This window comes from Mesocricetus auratus, unplaced genomic scaffold, assembly GCF_017639785.1.
Source record: "Mesocricetus auratus isolate SY011 unplaced genomic scaffold, BCM_Maur_2.0 Super-Scaffold_100006, whole genome shotgun sequence".
NCBI lineage: Eukaryota > Metazoa > Chordata > Mammalia > Rodentia > Cricetidae > Mesocricetus > Mesocricetus auratus.
In genome coordinates, this window is record NW_024429190.1 from 29,684,868 (window position 1) to 29,702,133 (window position 17,266).

The 17,266-nt window shown below is 43.0% G+C and overlaps 1 protein-coding gene across 3 annotated transcripts in view; it reads right to left on the minus strand.

The window, feature by feature from the left end:
- Positions 1-17,266, minus strand: part of Adgra3 (adhesion G protein-coupled receptor A3) — a 96,085-nt gene that overhangs the window by 19,619 nt on the left and 59,200 nt on the right. For all 3 annotated transcript variants that reach the window (XM_040747066.1, XM_040747067.1, XM_021226417.2), the window contains 4 exons: positions 12,533-12,694; positions 9,590-9,793; positions 1,991-2,204; positions 1,575-1,783 (listed from right to left, as the gene is read on the minus strand). In XM_040747066.1, the coding sequence (XP_040603000.1) occupies positions 1,575-1,783; positions 1,991-2,204; positions 9,590-9,793; positions 12,533-12,694 (789 nt within the window). The remainder of the gene's footprint in view (positions 1-1,574; positions 1,784-1,990; positions 2,205-9,589; positions 9,794-12,532; positions 12,695-17,266) is intronic.

Consider the following 17,266-nt stretch of genomic DNA (forward strand, 5'->3'; position numbering starts at 1 on the left):
TTGGAGGGAGAAGGGGAATGAAGGAATCTTAAAAAAAAACAAATGAAGGCCTAACAAAAATAGTCTCAAACTTTAAATGTCAACTTGCAGGGGATCAGTTTTTACTTATGGATCTTGCATGCCTATGGGGGTGGGGAATGAATGCCATGGATGGGTCCTAGGAATTGAGCTCAGACCTTCAGACTTGGCAACAGGTGCTGCATCCACTGATCGAGCTCACAGGCCCATGACTGCTTTCATTAACAGTCACAAAAGAGTGAGCTGTGAATTCACAGAAACTAGACACCTTGTGATGGAAATCAGTAGCTAGTAACGCTAACTTAAAGCAAACAGGGTAAATATAATAAGAAGAAGAGGAAGAGGAGAAGGAAGAGGAATAGGAGGAAAAAAGAAGAGGAGGAGGAGCTTCTAACGATACATACTCCATCACCCATCAAATGTCCCAAGAGTATGCATGTTGAAGGACGGGTATGTTGGATACAGTATAAGTGCACTGTTTACAGCTGTGAGCAAAGATTCATGATGTCACTGACAAGACAATTCTATCACCTGCAAAATAACCTATCCACTTCACTGCCTCATCTGCCAGTAGACCAGGAAAGGCATTAAAACAAAACAGAAAGGAAAACGAAGCAAACACTGAGGAAGGTTACTATAATCTGGGCTTGCCTCAAGATCCCTTCTAGTGGTAAACGCTACCATATTTAAAAAATTCAACAGGTATATGTACCACGATCCCTCTTACTTGGATAAAATACTGCCTAGACACCAGATTCAGAGTTGGAACTAAGTAAAACAGGGAAGTCCTGGCTATTTTTGGGCAATGTCTCTCTCAGACCTGCAGTGATTCCTGTTTGCTACACACACACACACACACACACGCACGCACGCACGCACGCACGCACGCACGCACGCACACACACACACACACACACACACACACACACAACCAAGATGTTAGCACCACGTAACAACCACAAATAACAAGTTAGTTAGTTCGAGCAAAACTAAGGTGGGTCATTTCAGCATGGTGTGCTCAGGAGTAAGAATAAAGCAAGTGCCTTAGTATTTAAGAGACCTCATCTCATGTATTAATAGAAGTTACTTTACAAAGTGACTATTGGGCAACAGCAATGGTGAATGTGGGCAGAATGGGGCTGACTATCCATCAAAGTGAAGACCCTGCTTCAATACTGTTCGTGCAGACACAAAACTCTAAGTCATTACTATTCATCCCCAGATCCTTCCTCAACTCAAAAGTCCAGAACTATGGATGTATGGTCAGAAAGCCAGGAGTAGGAAAAGCAGTAAGGTATCTCCATGTCTTAAGGAGGTCAGAACCTAGCTGATCTGATACCGTACAGCGTTTACCAGAGCATCCTCTACCAAGCACAGGCTCGTTCATTTCACTTGGTAGTAACTCAATTTCCCTTGAAATCCAGAATCACCTCTTACATAATTAAACGGAGCCATTTGTGTTAAGTTAAAAAGTAAATTCTTCGGTTGAGCTTAATTATGCATAGAAACGCATTAGAATATTTAGTATTTATGCATCAAGCTAACAACAGCCACACCATTAGCACAGCGTAGTTGCCCAGGGAGCCGCACTGAATGGTGGTGATGTTCTCATCCGAGTAGAGTATACAGCACCCGTCTGACTTCCAGCCTCCTTGTCCGTTCAGCAAATCAAAGTCCCACTGCGCTGCAACAGCATCTGCTCCATGCGCGATTCGTCGCAGTGTCACATTAACAGGGATGTGGTGGGTATCTACGGTCACACCATCTGGAGAAAATGGGGAAAAGCGGTATTTCTCAAACAAACTTCATAAACAAGTAAATGCCAACTTATACACCGATGGGCACTCAGCAAGATCTTTTTTCACCAGTGACTCGTTAAAGCAACAAAAAAAAAAAATAAGCTTTTTAAAGGAAGCTCAACCAATAAAGCCATGGTGCCCCACAACCACCGGGTAACATCTGCCACACACACCTATTTTTGTGAGGATCACAGGGGTCACTACTGTCCGCCGCTTGCCATCATCGGCCAACTTTGTTGAATTCCCAGTGGCTGGAAAAAGCTTTCCATTGCGGAACGCAATGAGTTGAAGTTTGTAGAGCGAGTCATCAGTTGCTCTGACTTCTCGTTTTTGTTTCGGTGAGAAAAGGGAGGAAGGAAGCTGAATAGAAGCCTCCATGATAGTATTCTGGAAAAAAACAACAAAACCACATACATATATTATAAAGCTCAGCATATTAGTATACACGGCTGCAGCACGGAGCATTAAACAGACCAAGGATTTCAGTGGTCACTCATCAGTTTTACAGTGAACAAGAGCGATCGGGAGGGACAAATGCAGCCAGGCTCACGCAATATAAGAACAGAATTTTACAGAGAAAATAGAAGTTTAAATTCAACACACTCTTATTTTAGCATCCATTTCTTTGAGAGGAAGGAACCAGTGCTTGGAAAAACATAAACAGAAGGAACTGACCATGCTAGAAGACCACAGAATGTGTCCTCATCTCTTCACACTTGTTCTCAATCAAAAGGCAAAGCAGCAACGCTTTCAGTGTTTGTTGTAGGTTTCAAGTTACACAGCATTCAACAACAACCACAATTCTATATACCCAGGAGCTAACAAGTAACCAACCTGAAAATATTCACTAAGGGTTGAATTTATCACAAAGCCATTCTCTTGGCCACCACCCCCTTTTCCCTCAAAGCCAATCTTCTGGGCACCAAAAGGATTTCCTCTTGAAGGACATAGGTGACTATTATTTTACTTTAATAATACTTTGCTTCTGAACTGTCTAGAGAATACTGCAACTAATTCTAAGCTACCATATAATTTGACTAAGATGCTGCTTAAATCCACGTCCTACCTCGCCTGCAGCAGCATGAGCTCACAGCTGCAGTCCTCTGCTCTCCACACACCTCGCGGAGGGCAGACAGAGCCCTGACTGCTCTACCCAACCATACCCCACTCGCTATTCTGCTGCCTGACAAACTCTTGAATCCATCCACTTGACTTGCTATTAACAAAATAATTCTGTTGACAATGGGAGACGCAGATCAGAACGCATGGCTGGAAGCTAAGAGAAAGACTTCACAGGAGTTCTGAGCAGCGTGCTCTCTCTGGTGGAAGAGTCAGTCCAATAGCTGTCCCGCTTCTGGATAGTGTGCACACCTGTGCATACAATCAAAGCCTACAGATTCAACAAGTGCCTCACCCTCTGTTCATTAACTAGACAGGATGGAATGTGGGCTACAGATAAAACTATGCATTTTTATCACCTATGTACTATTTCCTGTCACGTTTACTGAAAATAGCTCACTGTTAATAAGTTTAACCAAGTCAACATGGCATGTGTACTGAAAAAATTTTTTAAAGATTCTACTGAAGCAAATGATTGACTTTGTAATTACTTAAGTAAGTGCTCTGCTTACAATGCAGGCACAGCAGATATTTGACAATAATCTGTTGGGTATTATTCAAGAAATTTGCATATCACTTTTAAATTAAAGATGTCATGAAAATATCTGTCAGAATTATTGTCTAAGAAAAACCATTCAAAGGTTTCTACTATTACAAATATAAGATGACAAAAATCCCTCCCCTCAGAGCTCAGGGAATTCAATGGAGAGGAGGAGGCTGCAAGAGTTTAAGAATAAGGTCCTCTAATTCAACTGAGCAAGGCTCATCTGAGCTCACAGGGACTGAAGCAGTAAGCACAGGGCCTGCACAGGTCTACACCAGGTCCTCTAGATAAATATTATAACATTAGCTTAGTATTTTTATGGGACTCCTGACTGTGAGAATCAGTGGGTCTGTGACTCTTGTGCCTACTCTTGGGACTCTTTTCCTCACATTGGGTTGTCCTGTTGAACTTCAATATGATGTTATCTCTTAGGGGCCTGATCTTTTCTAATGAGAAACAGAAAGGGAGTGGTTTTGGGGGGTGGGGGAGCTGGGAGAAGTAGAGGGAGGGGAAACTGTAATCAAGATATATTGTATTAGAAAAGAACCTATTTTCAATACAATGAAAAGATAAAAACCAAATATAAAATCAAAGTTTATATGAATCCACTCATTTATTAACCTAATAAGTTTTCTGTAAAATATATAAATTTCTCTTACATATATAAGAATCTACCTAAATATGAAAATCAAAATATTAATTAAAAGTTCATAATCCTACATAATAGAGACTTATTCAAATAACCACAAAATTCATAAAATAATCTTACTAAAGAACTCAAGAGTATTTGAAAAGTATATAGAGCTCTCTATAAGAGTATTAGTAATGATAAACCAAACTGAATTTTAAAACGTCAGAACTAACATTTTCTAAAGAAGAGTTGAAAAAATGAAACATAATGCTTTGAAATTGAGGGGGAAAAAGTCCAATGTTAAGTTTGTGAAACTAATCAAAAACAACAAACAAAAAAGTCCATAGCAAGAGCTAGAGAGCAAGGGCCATTACATACTCAAGAGCATCTGAACTCCCTTCCCTGCCCAATAAAGATTATTACCAAATAATAATTACAGGCTCCCTGGGATGAGACGGAACCCTGGGGTGCGGATAAGATGAATTCCAGCTGTATCAATAATGTCCAGCATTTGTAATAAGTACGTAAAATGATGCTTTCTTCCTTTAAAAGAAGTGTTGTTCACTATTGTTGGCAAGGTTGTAAATCTAATTTTAGAAATCACTGAAGAACATTTAATTTGTTACATTCCTCATGACTGTACCTTTTGTCTGCTGGCCTGGAGGCAGGAAGCACAGTTTATAATTTCAATTAATCATGTGTGGGTTTTTAAAATGTGTGGATTACAGCAACGAGGAAGATAATACACACACAAATGACAGCTAATAAACCGGAAACGTCTTTTAAGAAGCCTTGAGAAATGCATGATTTGGGCTTCCAGTAATCATTGTTGGAAGATGGCGGGCCTTACAGAAAAAAGCAGGCAACATGTTTTAGGTGGCTGCTTCACATAGTAACCTCTATATCTCAACTTCTGAACATACCGAGTGACCTCTGTAACAAAGGGTGGAGGGGAGCGTGGCCATGAGGGGTACCGAAGCCTACAGTGCTTGGGTGTCATGGTTATTCCTCTAGCAGTGGGAGGAAGAGATAAGAGAAAAAGAGGTGGGTTAACAGTAAGCCAGAACCCCATGTTCTAACACCTGTACTTCTGTCTCACTACTCATTTTAACACAAAAACAGATAAAACACATGAAAAGCATGCTATCATGGGCCTTTTGATATCAAGCATGGCAGTCCACTAAAAAGTGGTGTGACAAACATTAACTGAAACCTGAAAGCACTTTGGATGGATGTCAGCATCTTGTGAGAGAATACAGGCTTCATCCATAAGTAAAATTCAAATTTTAAGCTTTTTTTAATGTTTAAAAAAATTCTAACACTAAAATCAGGATGAGTCAAAACCACTGAATTCAAAACAATGAAATACCGATGTATTCACAGCTCCCTACTTACTCGTGTGACTGTAAGGTGGCATGTTCTAACATATTTTCTTGCTAAGGATAATTGGGGGGGGGTGCTTTTAGAATTCATTTTCAATTGACTTTCTTTATTAGGTTTAACTATTAGTTTCCTTCAACAGTTATTAGAGAATAGGTGACTTTCTGCTTGGCCCTGTGCAGCACCCAAAGGCATCATGTCCTTGGTATCAAATACTCATAGAGTAAGAAGGAGGTGACACCTGCTACCACTAAGTAGTAACAATAAAGCTAACACCAAGAAAGTACTGTTGTGAATGTCAACATATGAACTGCTTTCATCTTTTCCAAACCTTTTGAGTTTGCTACGATGTCATAAGCCCCTGTCAACAGCACTGAACAGACAGTGAGAGAGGCTAAGACACTGATTACCATTCATACAGCTGGATAGCAGGGAAGGAGACTGAGAACCCAGGCTACCGAGCTCCAGAGACCATATTCTTGGTCACATCACATGACTCCTGAGAGCCAACTCACTGTCAGAGGACAGGCAACTACTCCAGGAAAGAACAAAGCAGCTTTGGATTAACGGTAGGTAACTCTGTCTGAAGAAAGAAGAGCAGTCTGCATGGAGCCCCATGGGGAGAGTAATAGTGTCTTCCAGGCTGGGGAGAGCTGAGCACTTGAGAAAGAGCAGGAGTTGAGGTAGGAGGCGTGAAGGTGCATAACAACCGAAGTGGGAAATGGAGAGGTCCTCAGCCGGGATAAGGCCCTGCATGTCTGGGGTGAGGGACATGCGGGATATTCAAGGAAAACTGGCTTCTAATCAGTTACAAAGAGTCGACTTACACTGTAGCTAAGTCAAAACGTTAGCCGACTTCTAACATCTCTCAGTAGTTGATTGCGAACAGACTCTGCTCTAGCATATGAACACATCTAGACTATGGCATCAACAGCAACAGGAATCAGTGGTAGAGGTATATACTAGAATAGCCTTAGGTGTAATGCATACAAATGAATTCCGCACCTGGAACTCTAATCCTGGAGCCCACTGGGGCCAGGCTTCAGATTCAATCTAGAGAAGTTGATCTACCTGACACAATCCCTGTAGCTCCCATACACAGCCATAACAGCAAACAATGGGCATTGTCACACGAGCATGTTGGGGAGAAGGCAAGGGCCCAGGAGTAGGATAAAGGAAGACTGGTTAGACGGTGTTAGCTGAGACTTCTTACAGGTGGCATCTGAGCTGCATCTTCACATGTAATCAAGAGCTGGAAAGGTGGGAAGGGGCAAGGAATTCCAGCAGAAGAATCAGCATGTGCCAGGCCTCAAAGAGGTCAAGTGATTAGGAGACTAACCAAGGGGTGTTTGCTATCACTAGCAGACAGGAGAAGCAGTAACAAGAGGTGTGGGACAGGAGAGCTGAGGGCAAATGCACAAGTCAATGGCAGATTCCTCCAGAGAATTGCTGTTCTCATGGGAGGGGGGAAGAAGGTCAACTTCACATTGGGGCAGATTCGGGAATGACACCATGTAGGCAAATGCAAAGGTCTGCATAATGCTCCCAACAGAAGCATTGCAGGGTCAGGTGCCACTCACGGGCCTGGGCAGCAGCTACATGACAGTAATGCATTTCTTATTGCATTAGCTAGCTTCGTAATGATGGTACATGCAGCCAGTGTTCAGTAGTCCAGGTAAGGACTGTAAGGGACACACAATGATCTTGTAAATACAGGCAGCTTCTAAAACTTAGGATGTCTTCTTCATTTACAGACTTTGACAAAAGGCCCACACAACAGCATCCATCCCTTGACCTTTGGTCTTCCCTAGGATAGTAATTGGTGGTGCCACACTCTCTTATAATGCTGGGCAGCAGCAGCAAGCACAGGTCTCCAGAGGCCTTTATGTCACACAGGACATCAAGACTCCACAGCATGTATTGTTCATCTAGAGTATACAGGAGTTCAAGTATGTCCCCTACACTCTCAACAGCATTATTTTCTAAGGAAGAGTCTGCACTATAAGTCAGGAGGATCTGCATAGGAAAACTAAATCTAGCTAGAGTGAGGGGAAGCAGGGACGCACAAAAACAAGACAAAGTTTGTAAGAAGCAAACAAGCCAGACACCTCTGCTAAGTAAAGGCATCTTTGTCAAGGTTCAGCTTGTGAGTTAGTCTGTCCACACTAAAGGGGGATGCAATCAATGACTGCATGTTCAAGTAGTCTAGTTGGTATACATACTAAAAGCTCTTTCTAAAGTATGACTAGAAGAAACAAACAACTGCCCGGAATAAGTGTTAACGGGAGAAGAAAATCCTGTGTTAAAGTGACAAAGCTGAAGTGCGTTTTTCACTATTGACATTCAACCATCTTATTCTGGGTTATGAAGAGCATGTGCCTTCCCAACCTGCTTCTCCAGGACCGCCCATGGCATAGGAATAATGACATAGAGGGCCTTTTCTCTAGCCATAGGATGAACTTAAGAAGAATGGTCTGGCCAGGCAGAGGTGGTGCATGCCTTTAATCCCAGCACTTGGGAGGCAGAGGCAAGGAAGATCTCTGCGAGTGCCAGAACAGAGCTACACAGAGAAACCCTGTCTCGAAAAACCAAAGAAAAAAAAAAAAAAGAAGAGGAGGAGGAGAAGGAGGAGAAGGAGGAGAAGGAGGAGGAGGAGGAGGAGGAGGAGGAGGAGGAGGAGGGGAGGGGGAGGGGAGGGGAGGGGGAGGAGGAGAAGGAAGAGGAAGAGGAGGAGGAAGAACAGGAAGAGGAGGAGGGGAGGGGGAGGAGGAGAAGGAAGAGGAAGAGGAGGAGGAAGAAGAGGAAGAGGAAGGAAGAAGGGTCTGAAATGGGCAGATCCCAGAGCATTACCTGAAGCCCCACTGTTAGCTGGGAACACTTTGCCATAGGAGGCAGGCTGTGAAACTGATGAACGATAGGGTGGCATCATTTCTCTCCCTTTCTACCAACTCTTAACACATCAATTAAGTCCTCCTCAGAAACCCACGCTTATCTCTCATGGCTGTCTCAACACCTCTTTACAGTGTATATTTTTGCCAAAACACTGTAAGGTAAGCTGAGCTAGACTTACTAGGCTGGGGTGTCATGTACTCTCATCAGCCGAGAATAAAAGATTAATCAGGCCAATCTGGCTCTGAGCACACCATATGGAGTAATGCATGGCATCATCAGATGTTCTCACCCATTTCAGATTATCTTGGACAGCTATAGTATTTCTACATTCAGCATATGTGCTTTCCTTATGAAGGGCACCAGGGGAAGCTATGAGGAAGTACATTAATTACCCATTCTCTGACTGGACACATATCAGAAACCATCAGTGGACCAGAGCACCTCTGTTATCAATTATTTTGCAGGCATTAAAATACTGCCACTTAGGGAAAGACAGAAACAAGATTCCTTGTAACTAAGAGCCACAAAGAATACAACAGAGCTAAGAGAAAGACACGAGGACCCATCCAGGACTGCCACTTTAGTTCTAGAGTTCTTTGCTTTAATGTAGCTGAGGGAAACTCTGAAAATCAGGAAATAAGCTTTTCTTATCATTGTTCAAACGACAACAACAACCAAAAGTCACTTCAAAAAATATAAACCACAGATTTGTATTTTTTTTAAATACATGTCATATATTTGCACTTCTTTGCCAAAATTTTTGAAATACATCATTACTGACTAAATGCCCAGCCTCACAGCTGACTTCTGTAGACATTGTGGGCACGGTGCCAAGAGCTTACAACAACTCCAAAGCTCTATGAAAATGCTTTAGTATTTTTAAATCAATAGAAAGCTTTTATATGGTAGAAAATATTTTAATATGTAGTATTAATGAATCTGTCTTTATACCATGGCAATCAGAAAAACAGTTTTTGATATTTCCAGATCGAAAAAGGGAATGAGGAGGCAAAAATATATAGGGCCAGTGAAGTCTAGTTCTATCCCTGTCAGAGTTTCCTTAAAAACAGCAATGCAATATTCTTAAGATACTCACCATCACCCCTTAAAAACAAAACCCTCAAAAGAGATTTCTGTGTAAAGCCAAAGACCATGTATTGGAACATAAGCACAGATAATTTTAAATGAGCAGTGAGCACAACACACCTTCAGTGCCAGACTGGAGAACGTGCTGGAAACATTGCACTTGAAGCTCAGCTGCTTGTCCAAGTTTCCATCGGGGTCCCGTCGCCCATAATCAGAAAGGCCTGTGCGATCAGAGGCAGCCACTTTCTGGAACACGGAGCAGGTCATCCCTGTGAAGCCAGCAGCCTTAATGACGTATGCTTCTAGAGCAATATTTGGCGAATACTGCAAAAGTTAAGCAAGCAAAAGTTGAAAGATTTAGAATAAGGGGGGATTTTAAAGATTTCTCCCCCCCTCCCCACAGTCTCTTATTCACTGAGGCACACACACTCCCAGACACATACTCACAAATACACTCTCACAGACACACACTCTCTCACAGATACACACTCAACACTCACACAGACATAACAGTCTGTCACAGATACAAGCACATACAACACACACTCAGACATACAGACACATACGCACGCAGACACACACATACTCTCACATAGACACACAACACACTCTCAGACACATGCACACACATAAACACATACAAACACAACACACTCTTTCAGACACACATGTACACCCCTCCACATACACACAGATGCACACCCAGAAAAACACACATATTAAAGAGGAGGAGAAGAAGACTGATTCTGGAAGAAAAGTAGGGAGGCAGGTGTGGAAAGGGTGGGAGGGAGAAAGAGTAAGGGGAAATGGTATAAAATTTAATTTTATAAAAAAAATTCAAAATAACCCAAGGACAGGCAATATAGTTCAGTTATAGAGCAGAGGCCTAGCACACACAAGAATCTCAGCACTACAGATAAAATGAAATAATAAAAATTATTTGAAAAATAGCTTATATAAAAATATGTTCTTTACTTAGACAATGAGCTGTGAAATAAAAACAAAAAAGCTATCAATGACCCCTGTAATAACTAAGGGAAGGAAAAATTAATGGAGGGAACACTAGTGACACACAGATCACCCATACTGTCTCTTCGTGTGGAGAACAAGCAGGCTGTATGTACTGTATTCAGAAAAAAGAAAAGAGAAAAAAGCTGCAAAAAAAAGTAGCTGTTTGTCCCCCCACACACACACTTCCCCAGAAAAGTAAGGCAGATGTTGATCCAAATGGTAGGAAATAAAGTCAAAAAGTAAGTTAGGTCAGAATAATTGCCTAAAATGGGTGGCACCTACTGACCCTCCAGCTTTCAAGGAATTCAAAAGTGACCTGAACTTAGGGGGATCACGAAGATGTACAAGCTGTCAGTCCATGAGCCACCATGTCTATACCCCTGGAGGACCCCCAGCATGTCTCCCCCTCACCACCCATGCCAGGGAAGGCACAGGAAAAGAAAGGGTGACAAGCTTCACTTCCAAACCTGCCAAGGTTGCAGGATTAACTGCAAGTCTAAGGACAATGTAATGACTCGCCTTGCTGTGAGGATAATTACGTATGCAAAGCTTTTGCTTCACACAATAACCCTGTGAAATCAGCATTAGTTATATATGTAAACTAACAATGTACACTCCAAATTATTGCAGGATCACAGCACACAAAAATCCAGTACAGCTGCTGGTGAGTCTCACCCAGCACAGCTGATACAGGAAACTTCCCATGGGACTAACGAAGCTGTCCTTCTGGACAAGCCCTCTTCTTGATACTCTGGGAACATGCCATCTTATTATAGCAAGCCCCAACACATTCCTGGTTTACATCCTTCAGTTTCAGATATCCAGGGCCAACCACTGTCTTGAAGTATTAAATAGAAATTTCCAGAAACTAACAACTCAGAAGTTATAAATAACTTTCTTCACTATTACAATAATCCCACCTTATCAGTAGGCGTTACTATCAGTCTCTTGTGCCTGATTTAAAAGCAGAGCTTGACAGGTCTGAACACAGAAGACAAGACGGCATATGCAGAGCTCCTTACTATGCATGGCTTCAGGCATACACTGGGGTGTTAGAATACTTTCCCAGGGTTAAGGGGGGCAGCTGTGTATGCAGATGTGTAACTCTTGGAGCCTGTCTTACAAGCTGAAACGGCCTTCACTCACGTACAACCACTTTTATTATACTCTTTCTCTGGCAGAAGGACCTGTGAGGTTCAGCTGAGTAATAAAGAAGGCTGCAGGATGGGACCAGGTGTAAGCAGGTGGGGAGGCCATTGATTGACACGTCAGTCTCAAGTCAGGTCAGGCATCTACAAGTGAAACTACCGTGAACTTCTTGGCTTTGAGATAGTAGCCACATTTGGCCTCTATTAATTATTCAGGAAAGAAATTCTAATCTTAATAGAGCTAAAGGTATAATAATGCATAGCATGATCAAAACGGCTTCAGGAAAATAATTACACAGAATCACACACAGGTCAAACTGTAGAACACTCAACTTCACTGTTGTAGTCAGGAGCAGAAAACCATGAATCAGATCAGAGTATGACAGCTAAGGGAATAACACACTTGCTTATCAAAGTTTTAGGACACAAATGAACAATACACAAAGAAATTCACGAGTTCAACTTAGCCTGAGCAAAATTTAATACTGGTTCACTGAGAGATTATTATAGTGTGCCAATAGTTTTCCCAAGTGTTGGAGAGCATACTGGTCCTTTAAGACCAAACCCTAGACGAGTTATCAGGCAATCTCCCAAGGAATCCTTCAGAGCTCAGAGATGAGTATTACCTTGGATGGACAGTGATGGCATGCCAGCAGAGCCCTAAAAACATTTCTTACGTTTGCTGTAGAACGCATTTCAGTGGCAGTCATTCAAATTGCATAATACAAAAGTATGCTCCAGTTATGGAGAAAACAGATTACTCAGAAGCAAAATTAACTTCTCAAATGTTTCGGAGAAAGATACCGTGTGCTCGTTACTAGTAACAAGAGACGGCAACACCATGATGGGGTTGAGAGACGGAGCCCTTGTAGGTTGGAGTGACCCATGACCGTGCTGCACTTACTGTGGAGTACACGTGAGCCCCACTGGCCAGGCGGTGCGTGGCAATACGCTGCAGGCACTGCACAATTCGACTGCAGGCTTTTGCTTCCCTCTGCGCCAGCCACAGGACCCGCTCATCAGCCAACATGATGTTGCTTGCCACATCAACCATCACGTCACCGAGCTGGTGAGCAGACCAGAGAGAAGAGAACGGTGTTAAAAAGCCAGGGCAGGCTGTTGAATAGACTCTAAACAAAAACTGATAAATAAAATTTACAAGAAAATGAAAGGGTGATGTTGACTTCTGTCTAAATCTGCTGTAAGAAAACCACACTTGCATCTCATTAAAGCCCTTAGATATGAACAGCATATTCAATTATGGTCATTTGGTAATATTTAGCTCAAAACAGTACTTAAGTAGCCACTATATCACCAGTGACAAGACTGCTGGGCCGCATCTCAGAGGAAAAGAAAGGCAATTAGATTAATTAAGGAGGAGAAGGTGACACGTTGTCATTGAAAGACTTCAGCTCATCATCTAGGAAAACCATTATGAACACTTTTTGTGTAGTTAAGTATCTCTTCCACTTCCTAGCAAGTTCAAAATACCGATCACACCCGCTACTCTGAGTAGCCCGTGTGGTCTGTGCGCTCTCAAACGTGTACATGCAGGACGTTCCCCACGGTGAATGAACTCTTATTCATAGCAACTGGAAGGGCACCTGAAAGCCCAAAGCCATGCCAACAAATGATGCTAGGAGGCGCTCGCTTCTCTGCTGCATCTCTCGCTCGTGTCGTTTGCTCTGCTGTCATTTCCTCGCTCGCACCTAACAGGCATCAGCATAAGGCAGACCCAGGAACAGGTCACTTGCTTACTGAGAAGGGCTTCTTGGCAGTGGAGAGGGAAAAAAAAAAAACAATTCCAGAGGATGGAGCAGAGCTTTGCAAGCCGGCTGGCCCTCATACCACAAAGCAGGCATCAAAGGCGCTAAGCTTCAATGCCAAGCCAGAAAGCCGGGGCTGTTTTAGAACATGGCTTTTGATCATCCCCGAAGAACCCAGGTAAGGCCCTCAACCCTGCTCTGTATCCAATACTCTGCACAGGAAGAATGAATATAATGGCTGTGGGGGTTCAGAAAGAAGTCCAGCCCACCCACCACACCATGGTCCACTTTACACAGAAAACGGGTCAATGGAAATAACGAGATCCCAGCTCTACGACCATAGGGCAGAGCAATCTCAGAGAGTACACAGGTGAACAGACCTCTCAGAACAGGCATTCCCTTATCCGGGGAAAAAGGCAACAGACCTGTGTCTTCTCAATGATGAGCACATTAAGTTCAGGATACCAGCCTCCTGAAGACAAGCTTGGCTCATGGCAAGCACACAACCTATGTTGGCTTCTTCCATTATTTTATTGGTCTTTAAAAAACAAACAACCGTTTCAACCCCCAAAGCGGGCCTGTCTTCTAAAACAGAAAGCTTTGTACTGTAGGGGAAGCCAAAAGAGGGCACTCTGTGTTTCAGATTCTTCTCCTGGCTTTCAATTCTTTAATTGGAAGAGAAAGTGAACCTGATCAAGACCCCTAGTTGTAACATTTGGGGGTTTCATCTCAGACTTCTTTTGAGGATCACCAACTCAGAGATGTTACTTTACTTACAGGACAAGTTCCAAGACTACATAGCAGCCCCAAATGTCTGTCGCCTGCTCTGGATCATCGACGCTGGTAACATTTTACTATAGCCTCTGCTGAGGCACCTGACTGCTGCCCCTCCCTCTCTGACCCTTTGTCACCTTGAAGCAGCTAAGGGCTGTACTGTACTGCACTTACCACAGAACATCACAGTGGTACCCTAATTTTAATTCCCGGCAGTCAGGGACCTAAAATGTGTGTCACTTAAATGTACACCTTAGTCCCTGTACAAGGCTCAGTAAAACTGCCAATGGCTATCAGTGGTCATTTGCTCCATGGTTCAATGTTCATTAGCGGTATCCACTTACATTACCACTGGATGAACACTGACTGACCGTGATCCTGAGCACTGGAGGAATCACACGTGCCCCATGTTCAGGCTTATAGCACAGAAAGAAAACAAGCATGGAATTCTTCATAGCACTGAGATCATTGTAGTGAAGGACTAAGCAGAGTCAAACTATTATGGAGAATAATGAGTTATAATCAAAACATTCCACTTCAACGGACTCACACGTTCTCCGGGAATATACCTCCTAAATATAAAGCATTAGCAGGATCAGCTGACGGAAAAGTTAGGAAGAACTGGCCAGGCACAGTGCTCACAACTACAAACGAAGCCCTAGGAAGGCTAAGGGGCAGATTCTTTGGGCCCAAGAACTGGGAAGCAGGACCCGGGCAACAGAGTGAGACCTTGTGTCAAAATGAAAATGAAGGAGAAAGGTAAGAAAAAGAGAAGAAGGAAGAGGAAAAGGAGGGGGGGGAGAAGGAAGAAGAGGAAGGAGGAACAGGAGAAAAGGGAGGAGGGGCAGGGAAACAGGAGGAAGAAGTAGGGGTGAAGAGAGGGGAAGCAAAGCAGGAGGAGCAACAGAAAGAGAGGGAGCAACAGCAGCCAGCCACGCCCAGTTTATACAATGTGAAACATGGGGATAGCCCCGTCCTATGCTTTCCTACTAACAGCCGCCACACCCAGTTTATACAATGTGAAACATGGGGATATCCCCATCCTACGCTTTCCTACTAACAGCAGGTACTATGGTGGCCAGCGTCCTTATTTCTGAGTATATGAAGGTAGCTACTAACTAACTCTACATGCTCCTTTTTCTGCACCTATCAACCAGACACTGACAAAAATAGAATAGACTGCATCCTGAAATACAGATTAACCCTCCCTGGGGATCAGAGTGGAGATTGGGTGGGGGCTGGGGGGACTGGTGGGGACTGATGGGGAGGAGGGGAGGGAGAGGGAGCTGGGATTGACATGTGAAACAAGCTTGTTTCTAACTTCAATTTTAAAAATGGAAGAAAAAAAAAAAGAATGGCTCTTTTTAGGAGTCTTTTATTCTGGCTTATTATTACTTCAGGACTTTATGCCAAAGTGTAACAGACTGTGTGATGGAGTCCTCAGATACACTCAGTGACCACCACAATTGAACTGATTTTGGTTACGAAAACTTCAGATACCATATACAAAGTACTGATTGCATTTAGGGCAAAACCACAAATACGAGCTACGACAGACTGGCCTGATTACAATGAAATGTGTTAAGTGTTTTTTGGCAGACTTAAACACATGAACTTTCTGAGGATCTGGCGCAAGGCCTGCCAGACTTGTCACCCCTCCCGAAAACCTATGATTATGACATGAACAAAGAACACCTGCTCTGGCCCTCCAGATAATGCCAGAATCAGACAGGAACCCGTGCTAATCACTGTAAAGGAAGAAAAAATTACCTGCAAAGAGGTATAGAGCTAACAAGAGTGACGGCTTTAGCTGAGAGTGAGCACATTCTCTCATTATTCCATATCGAATGGCTAAGAGCTCAGGAAAAGAATTTGTCACCAAAATATTCCCTACAGCAGATAATCACTAAATGCCCCATGCTTCTATGGTTCCGTTACAGAAAGACTTCAGAACCTGTCACAGTGGCAGTAAAAACTACAATAGATTACAAAGAATTTCTGAAACCTGACACAAGTAATAAACAAAACTAAACTTCAGCCTGTGTTAAGAAGCATGAAGTTAAAAAAAAAAAAAAAAAGAAGCATGAAGTTGCTCCTTGGGCTCGTTTCCTGTAGGCCACTGCAGTCACTAAAGGTTCAGAAGGAAAGGGTCCTCTTCATACTCACCTATCACACTGAACTGAGAGGACCAACCAGAAACATGCATGAATGCGCTTTATCAAAGACAAAACAGACAAGTCTGCTGGCAGGAAAGAACTCAGAGCTAATTCTGGGAATACTATACCGAGTGAGTGAAAAGAAGAAGGAAGGGAGAGGGGAAGGGGGAGGGAAACTGGGGAAGGAGAAACAGAGACAGAGAGAGAGAGAGACAGAAAGAGACAGACAGACAGAGAGAGAGAGAGAGAGAGAGAGAGAGAGAGAGAGAGAGAGAGAGAGAGAGAGAGAGAGAGAGAGAGAGAGAGAGACCTGAATGTACAGAAGCCAGACTTCAACCCCAGGTGTTGTTCCTCAGAAGCAATCAACCAACTTTTGGCTTGTTTTTCATTGCTGTTACTGTTGTTTTGAGACAGGCTATCATAAGCCTAAAACATACCAAGGAGGCTACGCTAGATGGTCTACCAACAAACTCCAGGCAAGCAGAGGGACTCTAATGCTAAACCAAACCTGTTCTTTCTGAACCTTCTCATCACTGGACACAGTAAGTACTGGCTTCATAAGGGAAATTCTTCTAGTAAATATGGATCCCATATTTACACGCAGGCAGACAACACTGTCTACCTCTCTATGGCCATTAAATATGCCTTTCAGGTATGTTGAAGTGGTATCTACTATTCAGTAGCTATCCTGTGGCAATGCTCCTAGCTTGGACTGGCTGATATCAAGCATGGTTCTAAGGAATAATCACCTCAAATATATTAGCTCTGTACAGAAGCACGGGGCATACCCACTGCAAGGACCTTGCTGAACGTAACTGAGGAATTCCTTTAACTGCTTGTCTGTTTGGGTGTGTGCATCTCAGAATGTCTCTGCATAATTTAATGCAGTGGTAATTAACTTAAAACACAGTCCTTAACTCCCACAATTTCTATTTATTACAC